Source organism: Pongo pygmaeus, chromosome 2, assembly GCF_028885625.2.
Source record: "Pongo pygmaeus isolate AG05252 chromosome 2, NHGRI_mPonPyg2-v2.0_pri, whole genome shotgun sequence".
Classification (NCBI taxonomy): domain Eukaryota; kingdom Metazoa; phylum Chordata; class Mammalia; order Primates; family Hominidae; genus Pongo; species Pongo pygmaeus.
Genome location: NC_085930.1, coordinates 195739016 through 195758102, shown reverse-complemented (window position 1 = coordinate 195758102; position 19087 = coordinate 195739016). Strand labels below are relative to the sequence as shown.

The following is a 19087-nucleotide window of genomic DNA, read 5'->3' as shown; positions in this document are numbered from 1 at the left end:
TTAATTTTAGAAAAGGTTTCCAGTGTCATTTCTCAAAATATCTAGTAAAGTTTACATTTACTTGGGAAAACCTTCCTTCAGATAAATGAGTGAAATTACCAAATTACCAAATGAGTGAAATGAATCAGATTGCTGATAAACATTGGTTCATATGCTCTCTGACCATTTAATTAGTAATTCTATCAAAAAAGTCTTTTGTATTTCTAAAGTAAAAATTAACCCTCAGAATGTTTAATTCTAATTGAAGTTTACATGGTTTTTATTTTAAGATGAAATTCAAGAAGCAGACCATTACCAAATAAACACTGGAGTAATAGAAATATATTTTAGATATTGCTATTTGTTAATGAAATAAATGGCACTCAGATACTTTTTTTAAAGTTTTGAAGTTTTATAAAATTTTATAAAATTCAGAAAACTAAGCATATAGCTTAATATTTTCTCAGTAATCTTTATATTAAGGCACATTTGCCATTATCTGAATTGACCATAATGCATCCCATTTATTAAAATATTTGTTAGTTTTGTTAATAGAAAGATGAGGGAGTTGGACTTTTGAGAATATACTTGATCAGTTAAAGTTAAAAATGGAGAAAAGTTAATTCGTTGGTGTTTTTTGTATTTACGTAAGATGCAATCTCATTCCTAAAGTCAGAGGTGTATTAGGGCCAAAAAATGTTCTCTGAACATGTTCCAATGTTGTATTGTGGGCAAAGAAGATGACCTAGCCAGTAGCTTGTTGTGTTTAGTTAGCTAACCCTTGGCAAATTCAGGAGTCCCACAGTCACTTTTCTACATACGGTGGCACCCTTCTTATGCATTAGAGCTCTTTTTTTAAAAAAATTGTTTTGAAAAAAATTAAATAATAGTTGCAAGAATAAGTCAGTGAACTTTAACATACCCTTTATCTAGATTCCATTCACCAGTTGTTAACATTTTGCTACATTCTCTTTACCACTCTCGACATGATAGTATTGTTTTATTTTTGCTCAACAATTTGAGAATAGGTTGCAGACATCTTGAACCTTTCTTCTAAATGGTAGCATACATGTCCTGGAAGCAGACATTCTCTTACCTAGTCATGGTACAATGATCAAATTCAAGAAGTTAAACTTTGGTACAATAGTATTATCTAATTTACAGTCCATATTAAAATGTTTTCTGGTTGTCCCAGCAGTGTCTTTATAGTGACTTTTTTCCCCAAACACAAGATCATGCATTGCATTTAGTTGTCATGTAAGTTTTGTTGCCTTTAGAACATGTCACTTCTGTCCAGAAATAGAGGTAGTCTTCTGACTCTTACCTGTCACAAGCTTTGTGGAAGAAAAAGGACATTAGGAATTTCAAAGAGGCTGCTTGCTATTAAAAAGAAAAAAAAAAGAGACTCTTTTGTTCTTAATTTTTACAACTTTGTCTGGGTTTTGGTTTCTTGACTCAGCAAAGTCTATAATGCAGCACTGCTTGGTAAGCATTAAAGGCGGTACTGAAGCTTTCCTTTATTTTATAATCCCAATTGTTTTTTCTAGAAACCATCAATAGCGTCTAAATGACTGACTCAATTTTTGGATCGTATTCTCATGACTAAGCAAATGTTTGACTGAAACCAGACCATATAAATGTCACTGTGCCTCTAACTCTCTGTAGCCATTCCTGAATTTCTTTCAGCACTGGGAAAACCAGTCTATGCACCAAAAATGTCTAAAACTGGAACCAAGGTAAGTAGTCATACTGATTTTTAGCCTACCCGCTTTTCACCTAAAGATGCATTAAACACACAGAAAAGCTTTTGCTTCTTTGCCTAGAGGTGAGTATGATAGCGGTTAGACAACTGGGATTGAGAGAGAAGATTAAGAAATGCTTATTATATTTTCCACCCTTAACAGAATTACCGAACACTTTATTAAGGGTTTATCTTTATGTATGGTGCTATGTTGAATACTATACAGGTAAATAATTTATAAATATCATTATTATTTCTGCCTTCTAGCAGCTAATATTCTATGCAACTGATATTCTCCATAGGAATAAGGCATGCTAATGGGGATTATATTGAGCAGAAAACTTTTAATAATCAATTAAAATTTTGTTTTCTGAAATTTAGCTTCAACCATTTGTGTTCTAAAAGGCCAAAGTGGATGGGCCAATCAGGTGAATAAAGTCCTACATCTCTCCTCCATTCAAGCAATTATTTTTACTCGTTCCCCAAATAAAAGTGCTCCCTTACAGTCAGAAAATTGCCTCTAAAATATTTAACTCATAATTACTGGATTGGAAATTATTCTCTCAGGTAGGGCTTTGGGAATGAGGGACTATGCCTTCATTTTCTTTTTTGCGCTTCCACTGATGAGACAAAACTGCTGCCTGATTTTTACCCCCAGCTATTCGAAAATTTTCAAACCCATTGAATCCTCAAAGAATGGCAAAGAAATGTTGAATGAATATTTGTATATCTTTCACTTATATTCTCCAGTTGTTGACATTTTGCCATATTTGGTCTCTCCTATCTCCATCTCTCTTTACTAAACCATTTGAAAATTAGTAGCAGACTTTATTATACTTTTGCCTTAAATGTATTTAGGCATGTATCTCCTAAAAACAAGGGCATTTCCCTGTAAAAACACTGTATCATTAGCATGTCCCCAAGATTTATCATAAATATAATAGCTAATATTGAGACCATATTCAAATCTCCCCTGATTGTCCCCAGAAAAGTGCTTCGTGGTGGACTTTTCCCCTAATATAGGATCCAGTGAAAAACATGTATTGTACTTGGTTGTCATATCTCTCTATTCTCTTTAATTTTTTTTAGCCTCTCTAAAAAAGTCCCCCTACCCTTTTTGTTGTTGTTCTTGAGACATCGACATTTTTCAAAGCCTAGGTTAGATGTCTTTTAGAAAGTCTTGCAATGTAGATTTGTCTAATTGTTTCCTCATGTTTAGATTCAGAATAAATATGTTTGGCAAGAAAGCTACATAGGCAATGTTGTGTACTTCCTGTTGCATCATATCAGAAGGTACCTGTTAACTTGTTCTGTAATTTATTAGTGCTTGATTTTTTTTTTCATTGGAAAATAGAACTAATAATCATGCTTGTCATTCAGCAGGTTTGGGGAGAAAAATTAGTGTCTTCAGTGCTCTGAGGTTCTTGAAAATATACCGTGCAAATCCCACTAAAAAAGAATTTTTGGTCCTTAGAGGAGGGATATCCATGTATCCTTGAGGTAAAGCTGTTATACAACCATCTTAGATGAAAACATCTGCTTTTAAAGATTTGTAGAGTAGTAATAGTGTACTCTTTTTTATTTATAGCTGAGTCCTTCATTTAGTTAAGTAACTTTTGCTTGCTAGGGTAAAGGAGATGGTAAATTATTTCTTACTCTTTCTCATTGCTTCTTCCTTTCCCACTATCTTGCTAGCAGTTTAATCAGAGGAGTTATGGGCTTGGCAAAATGAACAGATTTTACTAAGTATGTTTTCATTACTTCTGGGATACTCAAGACATTTTTCTCTCTGCTGCATTGGATTAGTAGGCCATTTTTCCAAAAATAAACCTGATAATGATAGGAATTTTGTAATAATTTCTAGGAAAACTTTCTGCACATTTCTTAGCCTTCTCTACAAAATGTTTTGCCCAAGGGTCAAAACCTCTAGGCTGACAATAGCATGGATTTCATGGTTATTCTACAAAAAGAAATTGAGCACAGCTAGGTGCAACATTCTCTGGCTCTGAGATATAGAAGGTCTCCCACTGAAAGGAGAGCTTAGTCTTGGAGCTCAGTAATGATTCCATAGCAACAGGATGAGGGCTTTGTTTCAACTTTTGGATGGTTGGCTGGTCTCCTGGGAGGGTGGACATCAGGTGACCTTATCAGGCATCGTGCATATTTTTACTTAGCAGATACTGATAATTAGTCACGCAAATGTGTAGAAGGCAGTAAATGTGAGAAACTATGAAGTGAAATAGATGGTATTATTAACTTCATTTCCCATAGGATATCTTTTGCAAAGGCTCTTTTTGGTGACTGTTTGGTCAAAAACCAAAGGCAAATAGAACATACGAATTAAGGAGTTTAGAATCTATCCATTCTGAGAGAACATATTTGACTTTCCTAAAGATCTCTCCACAGGTCATGAGGAAGAGCCCCTCAGGCTTAGGCCCAGCCTTGTTCATTGTCCAAGAGAGTAAGTGCTGCCATGTTAAACGAAGCTAACTGGGTAGGCAGAAAGACAGCAAAGGAAAATAAAGTGAACAATAGTTTACTCACCAGGAGTTTTGCCTGCAGCCCACCAGCTTGTCTGCAACTAACTTGTAACTAGGTAGTGACATTAGGCCAATCACTTAACTTCTTCATCTGTAAAAACTGTAGCAAAAGCTTATTGCCAATTGTGAGTCAGCTATTAAACTAAATACTTTATCAACATCCCCTTGGACCCTCAGAGCATACCGTCTGCAAGAGACACTGTCATCCTGTTTTGCCAATGAAGAGCTGTAGAGAAAGGTTCATTGCCCTGTCCAAGGTCACGTAGCAAGAAAGCAGTAGTATTGGGACTTTTTTTTTTTCTTCATCCGTAAACTGAGGTACCATATATCTAAATCTGTACTGTGCTAAGATGGGAAGGGAACTGAAACACATAAAGAAATTTGGGCAGGGGATGGAGATGAGGTAGATGATTTAGGGGTGGGAAGGAAAAAGGACCCTTTTAGGGAACAGGAAAGAGAATAATTAAGATAAATGGGAAGGGAAGGGAAAGATTAAGGTGGAGGGAAACAGTTATTAGTATATTAGTATCTAGATAGAAAGAACTACCCAGGATAGAGGAGAATGAGATTTTATAGCTTTTTATGAGTCATTCTTGGTTTCTTCCTCTCATTCCTTCCATCTAATTAGTCACCAAATCCTGAAGTTCTTTACTGTTTTCTCATCATCATTCACATTGGAGTTGCCTTTTGGTTGGCCCTCATCATCTCTCACCTGGCCCACAGCAGCCATCCGTTTCTAGGCACACACTAGTAAGTCCAGCTCACTCATAATCACCAAAGGGATTCCAGCATGATTCTGGTGTCATTTTTCTGGCTTTATTTTCTAGTACTTCACCACATATTCAACATGTACTGGGCTGAATGAACTACTTATTGTCCCTATAATGAGCCATGTTCTTTCACTTTATTCTTTTGAACATGTTTGTTCCTTTTCATTTGCCTCTGGAAAACACCTACTTATCCTTCAATGCTCAGCTCAAAGATCCTCTCAAGACAGTACCTGGCTCTGCTCCTTTCATCTGAAATGACTCACATAGTTTTCTCCCGTGAAATCCGTAAAGTAAATCAGCCACAAGGTGGCAGCATAATGCCAGGTAATTAACTGTTTGAAGCATGACACCTGTGGTTTCAGTTTATAACCTAGCATTGATCTGAAATTCCATCTTAAAAAAAAAAAGATGAAAAGATTGTGGAATTATTGAATAACAAGGGACAAGCTCTGTAGCTCGTTTGTAATTTTCATCGTGGTTTTCAGGAACTGCTTGGTGAATCCTTGGGAGTTCCTAGGAACTCTGTCTCCTGTTTCAGCCCGAAAAGCTCTGAGAGTTGTTTTAAAGCCAGAACTTCCAGTCTGCTGTAGTCTTCAAATAGGAAGCTGAAGTTCAGAGAGGTGGCTGGATGAAGATAGTAAGGCTAATTGTGGAGAGAGAGCTCTGTAGTCCAGACTTACTGTTTCTGCTTTCACAGGGCTGCATATTTTTCAGTGCCCTCAGAGACTTACCCCAGGCATTGTGGTAGAAACTTGTTAAGAGTTGGAGGCAAAGAGGATTCTTATCATTTTGTTACTTTGCAACTACTCTGTTGGCAATAAACTAATAATAAAGAACATAATATGATACATTTTCATATATGAAAGCTCTACATCCATCTAAAATAAGCTCTGTAAAGCTAAGGTTCGTGCTTTATTTTTCTCTGTGTATCCTCCATATCACCTAGGAGTCGTCTTCATGAAACAATTATTGAAGTCAAGTGATGGGCACAGAGGACTGACAGCTCAAATAAGGCTTGGTACTTGCCCTTGGAAAAAGTGTACTAGGATTCTGGTGGGAGGGGTAGACATATAAATGGATAATTTATAATATAATGTGGTAAGTACAGAGAGCTGTGGGAACATAAAGGAAGGAAAATGAACTTGAGTCTGAGACTGCTCGCTTCTATTAGAGCCCTCTTCTGTTTTGCTTCATGTTCAGCCTTCAGGAAGTACTCATTTCTGTTGACAACTGAAGTTGTCTGTCAGAAAGCAATGTTGTAAGGTGACTTATGGCTACATATTTTTCCTCAAAATTGAGGAGAGAGGAATTTCTAAAGTAGGCATTATATTCTTAATTTTTATCTGTGAATTAAGCCACCCAACTCCTCAGCCCTTTCTCTGTTGACCCTCTACTTCAGATTACTTTCTATGAAGACAAAAATTTTCAAGGCCGTCGCTATGAGTGTGATTGCGACTGTGCAGATTTCCACACATACCTAAGTCGCTGCAACTCCATTAAAGTGGAAGGAGGCACCTGGGTTGTTTATGAAAGGCCCAACTTTGCTGGGTACATGTACATCTTACCCCAGGGAGAGTACCCTGAATACCAGCGTTGGATGGGCCTCAACGACCGCCTCAGCTCCTGCAGAGCTGTTCATCTGGTGAGTTTGGGGACTGTGTACTCCCTCTGTTTCCCACGCCCTCTGTCCGCTTTCTCTTGCTTTTAGGTGAACATTTTCTTGAGTTTTCTCTACCTCTTAATGAGTAGCTGCTTGTTGGCTGCTGAGGCTTGAGTAACATCTTAGAGCAGCTCATCACAAGAATGACTACACTAATTTCCAGGGTGCTGTCTCTGCCTCTTGAGTGTTTTGAAGAATTAATTTTTTCTTATTGAAAGTTAGCTGTTTTAGTCAGTACACGGTGAGATGGGAGTTCAGATCATCTAGCTTTCAAGGTGATAAGTTCTGAGCAATACTGTTCTCTAAGTTCTTGACCTGCTAGTGATTTCCATAATGGTTTCTGTTCATTTTCTCCTGTGTCTTTTCAGCCCAGTGGAGGCCAGTATAAGATTCAGATCTTTGACAAAGGGGATTTTAGTGGTCAGATGTACGAAACCACCGAAGATTGCCCTTCCATCATGGAGCAGTTTCACATGCGAGAGATCCACTCCTGTAAGGTGCTGGAGGGTGTCTGGATTTTCTATGAGCTACCCAACTACCGTGGCAGGCAGTACCTCCTGGACAAGAAGGAGTACCGGAAGCCCATCGATTGGGGTGCAGCCTCCCCAGCTGTCCAGTCTTTCCGCCGCATTGTGGAGTAATGACATGAATGGGGCCGTATTCTTCCTGGGGCCCAAATGCTGGCTGGCCTTGTGGTCCAAATAGGCATCATCAATAAAACAGTTGGCATGCATCCCACTGCTGATTATAACGCCTCTCCTTAAATGCTTCTAGGGACCAGCAATATAGTGCTCGCCACAGTGGGCAGTCACACAAAGCAACACATCTGCCAGATCATCAATCTAGATCTTTGTGCCAAACAAAATGAGATCTCATTAAAAGGTTAGAAAGTCATACTGCCATGTGGTGGTTCCTTTTGCTTATGTTTTGCATTAATTCAACAGGCACAGTAATAATTGCTACCATTTATTGAGTGCCTACATTATTTCATTTTCTCTTTACAACCCTGTGAGAGGTAGTTTGTCGGTATTTTATAAATAAGGAAACAGAGAAATTTAAAATTTGCCCAAATTCACCAGTTGGTGGATGGAGGAGCCAGGATTCAGTCCAGGCTACTTCTGCTCCCAAAGTCATTGTTCTTCTTTCTAACACATGCATTCAACACATTGGCTGGAGATCTGTGCATATAGTGTCTGTAGGAGCCCCTGGAAATTTTTAAAGGTAGAAAAGACAGGGTCCTCTGATGTTCCAATTGAGGGGACAGAGTATCTATCAAGAACAACCAGTGAAAATAGGGTTATTATTTGAAAATGGTGGAGCCATAAGCCATCTGAGCTCCTTGTTTAAGATCCAAAGACTGCTGTGTTAGTTACTTCTCAACTCTAAGTTTAGATTTTTTGTGTAAAGAAAGGACATATTAAAAATGTCCCTAAATTATAATAGTTGAAATGGAGTTTTATCAAGTTTTACTTGCTTTGAGTAACCCCTGAGATTTTATTTAATCTTGAAGGGGAGAATAATGAAGGAAACAGTATGGCCAGGAGTATTTAGTGAGCATTCACGTGAACCTGGGGATATGCAGAATGCACCCATCTGTAAATGAGATAGCAAAGCCCCTGTCGTCTAGGAGCCTTCCCCAGAAGGACAAATTAGAATTGCTAAATTCCCCTTGTGTATACTCTATAGTGCACAGTGCATACTCACCCCAAAATATGTTTATTCATGTTGTTATCTTCCCCTCCCGTTTGTCATTTTGTCTGTTTCAAGTGAGAGACTGAAAAAAGTGGGTGTAAGTAAGGGAGGGAAACATGACAAATGGAGAAGTAATGGGAAGCCATTTGCTGAGCTGCAAAGAGCTCTGGCCTGTGAGCTGACTGCAGCCATCAGCTCTGGATCTTGCCACCATACCATAAAGCTACCTTTCCTTATCTCCAAAACAAGGGAGTTGAGCCAAATGCTCTCTGGAGTCTCATCCAACACAAACATTCTAATTCCCCAGAGACCAGCAGGAGGACACTAAAAAACTAGCTGATGACCAAGGACCACTGACACTTAGTTTTAGAGGCACAATTTCCGGAAGTGACCTCAGAGATGCACTGATTTTTTTGCCAAAGACATAGGCTGTGATAAGTAAGTTAGTATCAGTCTCTTTTCTCATATCAACTGCTTGCCATGTTCTTTGGTGAGTTGGTCACAGTCTGTTCAACTAGAAAAGCAGTTCTGGCAGCAGGATAGGAAAACGAGAAGTGTCAGGATGACTAACCACAGTTTCAGAGAAGTAGAAGATGGCTTTTGACAGATAAAAGCAGGATTATTATTTTGGAGTGTTGCATGCCTCCTGGTTCATGCCTTGGTCCAGAAAGAGATTGCTGTCATTTTCTCCAGCTGCAGACACACCAATCAACTTTCTGCTTAAAAGGAATTTGACTAACAATTGATATTAGAGGTCAAAAACACTTTATATCCTTATCTATCAGTCAGTCCCAGCTCTTTTGGTAGAACATTCAGCCGTTAGGACAAGAAGCTGGTGTCTTACCTGTCACCCACACCCAGAACAGCACTTGATAATTCAGTTATCTCTCCCTACCTTTTATTGTTTTATCGCTCTGAAATGGGGGATCTCAATAAAATAAAGCAAGGACACCCTTAAACCATTTTAGCCCTATTTCCATCACAAGAATTTCTCTAAGACAAGTGTGAATATTCCCATATATGGAGCTCACTGTCTTTTGGGATAGAAAAATAAATATAAGTATGTCCCAAATGTTACATGGGACATACTTACTTATACTAAGAAATTGTCATTTGTCTGAAATTCAAATTTAACTGTATTCTATATTTTTATTTGCTAAATTTGAAAACCCTACTTCAAGGACAAGGCAAGTTACACAAGAGTGACATGGGGCTAAGAGCAGAGAGTGGTGCAAGCTGTGAAAACGAGCACATTCCCCAATAGAAGGGCATTTAAATACATTTTTACTGCACACCAACAAAATACATCTGCATCTGAATGTGGCTTGTGGACCACCAGTTTCCAATCTTGGCTTGTAGGACAGCTCTGAATATCAGAAATTGTTTTTTAGTTTGAGCCAAAATCTGATCCCTGAAGCTTTCAAACTGCAATCCTAGTTTTCATCCATAGGATAGCTCTTCAGGTATTTAAAGATGCCTCCAGTTTGCTTCCATGCTGGCATTTCTACGCTGAGCAATGCCTGTTTCTTTCATCCTTTCTCTCTTGATGTGTGGGCTCCCAGACTCCTCCCTGGTGCCTCTCTTCGAGCTAATGGTCATGTCTCTCTCCCCACTGTCATAGCTGTATGTAGTCTGACCAGTGCAGACTACAGCTGGAGGATTCTATTCAGTTCTTTCATCTTTTTTCTCTGATTTATGCTGTTCTTAACTAAGCTCAGCTCTCCCTGTGGCCCAGCCCTGATATGGATGACTGGCTACCTTTCCCTAAGAGCCAACTCTCCAGTCAAAGGGCTAAAGAGTTCTCTTCCTCTTTGGATAGTTAGACAGAAATGGATTGAAATTCTGCCACTTCCATATGTTAGCTCTAAGTCACATAATCTAACATGTATATCCTCAATTTTCTGTGAAACTAACATAACACCTAATTTGTGGGCATTAAAATGAGATAATATGTGAAAAATACGTAGCATATATGGTTAATTCTCATTATTTTCTGTAATTATACTCCATAAAAATACCTCAAACACTGAATTGCAAATATTGAATTATTGCTCTTAGATAAAATACTAGGTTAAGTTCCTGTAAGCCTCTGGTCACATTTTTGTCAACTGATCAATACATAAACTTTTTTCATATGTGTTTCTCTTTAAAGACTCTTGAATATATGTTGTGGATTCATTAACATGGAGCTCAGGACCAGCAGCACTATAACTGCTGCCTGAAGAAATATGATCTAACAGGTATCTCAGTAAGGCACGTCGCAGCCTTCTCATGCTTAGGAACACTAGACAGCCCTTCAGCACTACATTTGCGGATGTTTTCAACAGTGAAATTACCAACCAAGAACAGTGCAATGTGGAAAGCATGGCACTAAATAGGCTGAAAGAAGACTTGTTTACAGTATGGGAGCTGAAACAAGAAGGGGGAGCATTTGTTTGGCCTTAGCTGGGAATATGCTCATTGAATGACTCAAATTTTTCACTGCTCTGCTCATACCCATAAATGATCACAAGAACACCACAATTAGTGATTTTGTGATTACAATGAAATTGGAGGGAGTGGGTGAATTTGCAAGTATGAAATCTATGTTATAATGAGGGTCACCAGTTCTTTACCACCATGGTTGCCATATTAGTGTTGTTTCTGAGTACTAAAGTACTTCTATTATCAGTTTTGTGTGTGTGTGTGTGTGTGTGTGTGTGTGTGTGTGTTTTAACTTGTCTAGCTTTTTAAATCCCTGTTTCTACTTCCTAGTTGTTTTCAGAAAAGCATTTCTGCATTTTTGGCAGATGCCTCATAATTGGGAAGAAATATAGCAGAATGGTCCAACCCATCCTACTACCTTGAAAAAGAGCCGTATTTTTGTTATCATAGGAGTTCAGCCTTTTGTTAGCTCTCCCATAAGCTTCTCCCTTGGTTCTAGCTCCCAGCAATTTCCATGGCCAGCAGAATTGTCCCTAGAGTTCACACAAGTCCCCCTTATTTTTGTCTCTCTTGTCTGAGGTTCCTCAGGAGACAGAGGGCAGCTAATCACTGAGCTTTGGGTGACCAGCTTCTGGCACACACAGGAGAGGAGAATCCCTCATGGGCGTGACTTCAGAGCAAGGGAAACCTTTCTGTCCACAGACACCTCACACCTTTACCTCTTCCTTCAAGCCTCAAACTTCAAAGTCAGGCAATTTTAGAACAGGAGAGGCTGGGGCTTCCCCATATTCTGTAAAAACAGTGAGATGGGGCTTACTAACCCCAGTTTACAGATGAGGAACTGGGGCTCAAAGAGGCTAAACAACTTGTCTGAGGTCATTGGTTCCAAAGCTCTCATTCTTTCCACTGTACCGTGCAACTTCTGCTTCTCAACTTTCAAGACAGAGCCATGGTAACTTGTCTATCGTAGAATGAGCTATTTCTTTTTAAATAACTTTATTGAGATATAATTCACATGTCATAAATCCACCTGTTTAAAGCATACATACAATACAGTGGGTTTTAGTATCCTTACCGTTGTGTGTGTGCAATCATGACCACAGGCAATTTTAAAACATGTTCCGCACCTCAAAAAGAAACCCAGTACCCTTTAGGGATCACTGCCTTATCTATCTCCCCAGCCCCTCAGTCCTGAAGAACTACTTTCTGTAGATATCTGAATCTATTTTCTGTATGTATGTATTTGCCTATTCTGGACCTTTTATGTAAATGAAATGATAAAACACATGGTCTTTTGTGACTGGCTGCTTTCACTTAGCAAAATGTTTTCAAGGTTCACAGATATTGTGGCTTATGTTGTTGCTTCATTTCTTTTTGTGACCAAATAATATTCCACTGTATGGAAATTCCACATTTTGTTTATCCATTTATCAGTAGATAGACATTTGTGCTGTTTTCACCTTTTGGCTACTTTGATTTTTTTTTTTTTAAACAGAGACAGGGTCCCACTCTTTTGCCCAGGCTGGAGTGCAGTGGCATGATCATGGCACCCTGCAGCCTTGAAATCCTGGCCTCAAGCAATCCTCCTGCCTTGGCCTCCCAAAGTGCTGGGATTACAGGTATGAGCCACTGTGCCCAGACTGTGTGTAAGTTTTTATGTGGAGATGTATTTTCATTTCTCTTGGGTATATACCTAGAAGTATAATTGCTGGGCATCTGGGCTATTTATTAAATGCTGGAAGCATGCAGGGCCTTAAAGCCAATACGGACCTAGGTCGAATTCTACCTCTCCCACTTTCTAGTTGCAGGATTTGGGCAAACACACTTCTCTTAGTCTTAGATTTCTCATATGTAAAATAGAGGTAGTTATAACTACTTCACAGCGTTAGATGAGATAATAAGAGAAAAATTCTTAGCCCAGTGAATGACCCAAAGGAGCAGATCCTGAATAAAGGCAGCTGTTTTAAAATATGGAATCTCTGGAAGGAGGAGACCTAAGAGGAGTCCCTTGTGGTAAACAGATTGGGAACTAGAGGGCTGTTTGTTTCTCCAACCCCTCTCTGCGTTAATAATCAATGATTTTATGAGATCATTTCTGGGAGTAAGTGGAGGGGAGGAGGTTGGGGAGGGGAGGGGAGGTAGTGGTAGGGAGTACAGGAGAACCAGAGAGCTCCGTGCAGCTGATGGGGGTAGCTGATTGCACAGAAAGGGGAAGTTAATCTCCTCACTGTATTTCTGCCAGGCCTGTGCTGCCCACTTGGTCTTCTCTTATCTCAGCTAAATGATCTCATTTCCTTTCACTTTGGTCCTGTTTCCCCAGCACCAGTGTGCCCCTTTGTGAGTCTCAGCACCCTGGTTGAGTGGTTCTGGAATTGATTAGCTTTCAGGGGAAATACTGCCAGCACTTTGCCTTCTGGGACACAGCAGGCAGAGATTTATTCCTATTGTTCATGCCCCCACCCTGCTGAACAGGCCACATTAGCCTGTCCATTGAACCGTGGGGCCAGAACAATGGTGGGGCCTGGCTGTAGTGCTGACCTCCACAATTTCTGGGTACACACTTGATGGTTTGCTTGAGCTCACAGTGAACCTGGTGACCCTGGCTAGGCTAGTACTCCAGGATCCAGCACTCAAGACAGAAAGATGAATCTTTAGACTGTTTCTGTGAGCAGGGGGAGAGGAAAGGATGAAAGAAGCAGGAAGAGGGTTACCTGCAAGTTAGTTATAAATTAGAACCACTCACAAGCTTTTGGGGCCTCCCTAAGGGCCAGAGGTCCTAGCGGTTGTGAGGGAGTCACATTTACCTGCCACACTCACTGTGTCTTGCAACCACTTAGCAGCAGCTCATATTTGCACATACTATTTCAGAGTTTGTAAGGCTCTTTGACATGTGATGCCTCATTTGACCCTCACCATGATAACGTGAGAAACAGGAGATAGTTATCATTATTCCTATCTTACTCATGAATAAATTGAATCACAGAAAAGGCTCTGTGACTTTCAGGTGGATTACAGACTTTCTAGGCCCCCATATTTAAGACCTGCCTGTTGGTGTGATGGGGATTCATGCCAAAAGTCTTCTCTGTGATGTGACAATTTCAAGAAAGCCATTTTCCTCACACAAGTGTAAGGCATGCTTTCAGTGGACCCTATGGTTTCAAGTAATGTTAGTGAAATACAAGTGGGAAGTGGAGTGCTAGAGTTGGGGGAAGGTGTGAATGTCTGTGAGTATAGCTGGAAGACAAATAGAAATGTATTTATCCAGAAAATGCAGCACATATACACCATGGAATACTATGCAGCCATAAAAAAGAATGAGTTCATGTCCTTTGCAGGGACACGGATGCAGCTGGAAGCCATCATTCTCAGCAAACTAACACAGGAACAGAAAACCAAACACCACCTGTTCTCACTCATAAGTGGGAGTTGAACAATGAGAACACATGGACACAGGGAGGGGAACAACATACACCGGGGCCTGTTGTGGGGTGGGAGGCAAGTGGAGGGGGAGCATTAGGATAAATACCTAATGCATATGAGGCTTAAAACCTAGATGACAGGTTGATGGGTGCAGCAAACCACCATGGCACATGTATATCTATGTAACAAATCTGCACGTTCTGCATATGTATCCCAGAACTTAAAGTTAGATGAAAAAATAATTAATGTATTTATCCATGGTTTTGCTGATCTTTTGCCCTCCTGCCCTCCATTTCTCTGGTTTCTGTCTGGGTTCTGCCATAGTGGAAGGATGAATTTGGCCGATCTGCAGAGCACAATGGAGGTTCGGGGCATACTCTTCAGGTACCCTTCCTTTTAAGCAAATCTAATCAGGAAAAATTTCAAATTTTCACAACCAGTAGATTAGGGGAAAATATTCACTTTTAAATGACCATGAGACTGTTTTAAAAATGTACACTCAAAATTTCAACAAAAATTCAGTGTTCATAGAATGTCTGTTATCAAATAGTTGTGTGTTAAATGAGAGAAAAATCCATAGGATGTTGAAAGTTGACCTATGCCCAGACTTATCAAAGCAGATTCTCTCAGTCAGTGACATTCTCACACTGTCCTTAGGCCCTGGGAAGAGGAGCCCTTCCCTGCCTTGGGGAGGTTCCTACATATCTCAAACTCTACAATAAAAAACACTTTCTGTCTTTCCTGTCTAAATCTTTCTGTCTCTCTCTGTCTGGTTTGGTAACCAGTTGGGCGAAGGGAAATTATGGGAGAGGGCAATGGGCTGGAATAGACCCTGTAGACTAGGGGATACGGATCTGAATGCTCAAGTAGGGAGGTGGGTGAAAGGAGAAAATCACAGCCTCTTCTCTGGGAAACCAGAGAAAGAGGGTCTGATTGATTGATCAATTGCTTACTAATTACTTATTTGAGGGGTTTGCTTTATTAAGGTATCATTTGCAAACTATAAAATTCACCCTTTTAAGTGTTTGGTTTGCTGACTTTTGACAAATGCATACAATTGGCTAACTACCAACACAATCAAAACATAGGACATTTTCATCACCCAGTTAAACTCCTATGTCCCTTTGCAGTTAATCTCTGTCCCTGCCCCCTCACTTCCTGCTGTGGAATCACTGATCTGTTTCCTCTCCCCATAGCTTGCCTTTAGTGTCATCTAAATGGAATCATGCAGTATGTAGACTTCTGTGACTAACTTCTTTGATTTAGAATAATGCTCTTTAGATACATCTATGTTGTTGCATGCATAGTGGTTTGTTCTTTTTTATTAGAGTATTATTCTACTGTATGTAGACATTCTACTGTATGTATGGATGTATCCCATTGTTTTTTCTTTTCTTTTCTTTCTTTTTTCTTTTTTTTTTTTTTTTTTGAGATGGAGTTTCGCCCTTGTTGCCCAGGCTGGAGTGCGATGGCGCGATCTTGGCTCACCGCAACCTCCACCTCCTGGGTTCAAGTAATTCTTCTGCCTCAGCCTCCCGAGTAGCTGAGACTACAGGCATGCGTCACCATGCCCGGCTAATTTTGTATGTTTAGTAGAGACGGGGTTTCTCCATGTTGGTCAGGCTGGTCCCACTATGTTTTACCATTCACTAGTTAAAGGACATTGAGTTGTTTCCAGAAAGGCTACTATTATTTATAGTTGCTTCAAACCACCCAAAGTGGGTGTATAGCCAGGCTAGTTTCCCCAGGATAACTGTGCTCTTTCCCCTCTCTCTACTCCAGTGATGGAGTTTTGGCAGGTCCTTAGAAATACCTGGAAATCCTGAGTTGAGAAAATGACAAGTGAAGCCTATCTGCCTTGGCTTCCTGGGGATCTTGATTGTGTTAGTTTCTATCCTGGGTTCAGAAGGTCATCAGCTGGGAGTCCTGGAATTCATGTCCGGCTTTAGCCCCATCTTGTCCCAGCAGATCTGAGCTACTCCCAGGTTCACAGGAAGCAGCGGTGGCCTAGGGGAGGGCATGGCTCCTTTAGCCTCTGTGTTGCAAGCTAGGAATGCAGGCTGGCACTGGAAATAGCTTAATTTACAGATTCTAAATGTTTAGACATGGCGTATGTGGGCCGCCATTTGTATTCTTGCTCCAGGTCTGCAAATGTTAGGGAGGACCTGTTCCTGGTCGTAACTGGGGAGGACATCTTGCAGTTTCTTCCTACACTCCTGTAACCAAATTACTCCATCAGGCACCAGTGGCCCTCTGGTGGTTCAGAGGAATAAATTATTTACTAGAAGTACCTGCTTTGCTCCCAGGGTGTAGCTTCTGTGCTGGGAGAATCTTACCTCATTATTCCATCTGGTCCCCTGACTGACAGCAGCTGTCAGGGCAGGAGAAAACAACCCGTGCTTGGCAGTCCTCCCCTATGTCCCCAGTCAGCTTCCTCACCCACTCTCAACAGCAGCTGCTTCCTCCTCACTCTCCCCAAGTCCCCCCCATCACACGGCCTGGCCTCCACAGATACCTCCACCTTCTACTTAGTAGAGAAAAGAAAGACGTTTGTTCAGCTTCCTCCCCACTCCAGCACATTTCTTCCTGTCTTGAATATATCAGGGTTCCCTGACATTTTGTTCTTGGTCCTCTTGACGCTTGACTCTCTCATGGATTTAGCTTTCCTCTCTTCCTACTTATGACTTCCAAATCTACCTCTCCTGACTCATTCTCTCTTAGCTTCAAGATCCAGCCATCATCCTGTCCTTATCCTCTCTTCTCTCATATCCAGCTGGTTAGAAAATCCTGTCCAATCCACCATCTGCAGATTTCTCAAAGCCATCCTCCATCCTCTGCCTCTCTGCCTTGTGCCTCTGCACACGTCCTTGGCGTGTCCTCCCACAGGTCTCACAGCCTTCTCTGTCACTCCTCAAAAATCAAGAACCTCACTGCCTTCAGAGCATTCTTTCTACAACACAGTCATGAGTGTGTCAAATCCTTAATTTAAACCCTTCTAATCCTCTGGGTTCTAAGTGTTTGCCAAACAAAATCCCAACTTCCTGGACCATGACATATGTACTTCATGTCACAGTACACAGAGGCATCCAGCAGGCATGAGGGGTGATATGGTTTGGCTGTGTCCCCACCCAAATCTCATCTTGAATTCCCATGTATTGTGGGAGGGACCCGGTGGGAGGTAATTGAATCATGGGGGTGGGTCTTTCCCAGGCTGTTCTCTTGATAGTAAGTCTCATGAGATCTGATGGTTATTATAAGAGAGAGTTTTCCTGCACAAGCTCTCTTTCTTTGCTTGATGCCATCCATGTAAGACATGGCTTGCTCCTCCTTGCCTTCTGCCATGATTGTGAGGCTTCCCCAGCCACATGGAACTGTAAGTGCAATTAAACCTCTTTCTTTTGTAAATTGCCCAGTCTTGGGTATGTCATTATCAGCAGCATGAAAACAGACTAATGCAAGGGGCTGCAGCGTCGCTGGAGGAAGGGGCTTGGGAAAGCCTAAGGTCTGCAGAGGGGCCCCTTAATTCCACCTGGCACAAAGGTTCATAGCTCTCCACTCCCCCAGTACCCTAACTCCCACCTCCAATCTAATATACTTGCAGTGAATCACTGGTAATTTTCCAAATGTGTCATGCTGTTTTCCACTGGGAATAACCCTCGCTACATTTTTTTTTTTCTGTGAGTCTTCTTATCATTTTTAACAGCTTAGGTGTCCCCTCAGGGGCTTCTCTGACAACATACCTCTCTTCAGTGCTCCTGTGACACTCCAGCTTCACTGCTTCTCAGTCCATAGTATCCAGAGTAGTTGTTTCTCATCTCCTTTAGATTGTGAGCTCCTTGAGGTCAAGGACTGTGTCTTTTGCCCACGTATCACCAGGGTAAATGTTTGTTGTTAAATGGCCATTTATCACGCACTTACTATGTGTCAGATTATTTGTGTACTGTTGCCAGTACTGATACATTAGGAATTTAAAGAAAGAATAGTCCTCGTGAAGACCTAAATTTATCAAGTATCCTTATCAAGGATATAGCAGAGATCCTCAAAGTCATCTTAATAAGACAGATAGGTTCCCCATCCTTCCAGTTTTACTCTATCCTGATTGGAAGCAAAAAATGTCTTATATGCATAAACAAGTCTGCAAAAACAAGTCCTGTAAAAAAACAGGAGGGGCATGGCCAGCCACAGAACATAAGAAAAGTTGAGTCCTGGGGACCAAGGTTGGATGAGTAGGTGAGTATGTCCAGGTGTTGTTCCCAAAAGAGGAAGCCTTGGCTAGTGCCTTTACATGTTGCTGTCCCTTGGGCAGGAGCAAGCAGGACACTCACCTACTGCTGGTGGACTCAAGCTTCTAGCTGTCAGACACTTGAGTCCTCATCCCTTATCCTGCTCCATGTTTCTCAGGCAAACCTCTGATTCTGACTTGGCTTTCGAGTAATGTGACTGCTATTAGTCATAAGGGCTCATTTCCTATGATAGTTATTACTCTTTGTAAGTTACGAACTTGGATGCACCCACCCAACTTCACTGTGCTAACAGAAGCTGGTTTCTGGACTCAAGGCTAGGTGAGCCTTTTGAAATGTGAACTCAGATCATTTGCCCACTTTAAATTCAGATTATTAGATATTTTTTTCCTATTGAGTTGAGTTCCTTATATATTCTGGTTATTCATCCCTTGTCAGATGGGTAGTTTGCAAATATATTCTCCCATTCTGTGGGTTGTCTCTTTACTTTCTTGTTTCCTTTTGTCAAGACTCATAAGCCCATTCAATTTTTGCAGCAATTCTCAGCCAATGCATGGGGATGGCCAGAAATGCTGGGAAGTTAATGCTCCTGGGATCATTCCTGACCAATGGTGGGTGGA

The 19087-nt window shown here is 40.8% G+C and overlaps 1 protein-coding gene across 1 annotated transcript; it reads left to right on the top strand.

The window, feature by feature from the left end:
- The first annotated feature begins 1502 nt into the window (after positions 1-1502).
- Positions 1503-7428, top strand: CRYGS (crystallin gamma S). Its single transcript, XM_054481493.2, has 3 exons — positions 1503-1715; positions 6430-6672; positions 7059-7428. Exons 1-3 carry the CDS (start codon positions 1695-1697, stop codon positions 7329-7331), a joined length of 537 nt encoding a protein of 178 aa, XP_054337468.2. The 5' UTR covers positions 1503-1694; the 3' UTR covers positions 7332-7428.
- The last annotated feature ends 11659 nt before the right edge of the window (positions 7429-19087 follow it).

Coding starts and splice junctions, on each gene's coding strand:
- CRYGS (XM_054481493.2), top strand. CDS start 1,695: ATGTCTAAAACTGGAACCAAG. Junction 1,716..6,429: donor TGTCTAAAACTGGAACCAAG/GTAAGTAGTCAT, acceptor CCTCTACTTCAG/ATTACTTTCTATGAAGACAA. Junction 6,673..7,058: donor CCTGCAGAGCTGTTCATCTG/GTGAGTTTGGGG, acceptor GTGTCTTTTCAG/CCCAGTGGAGGCCAGTATAA.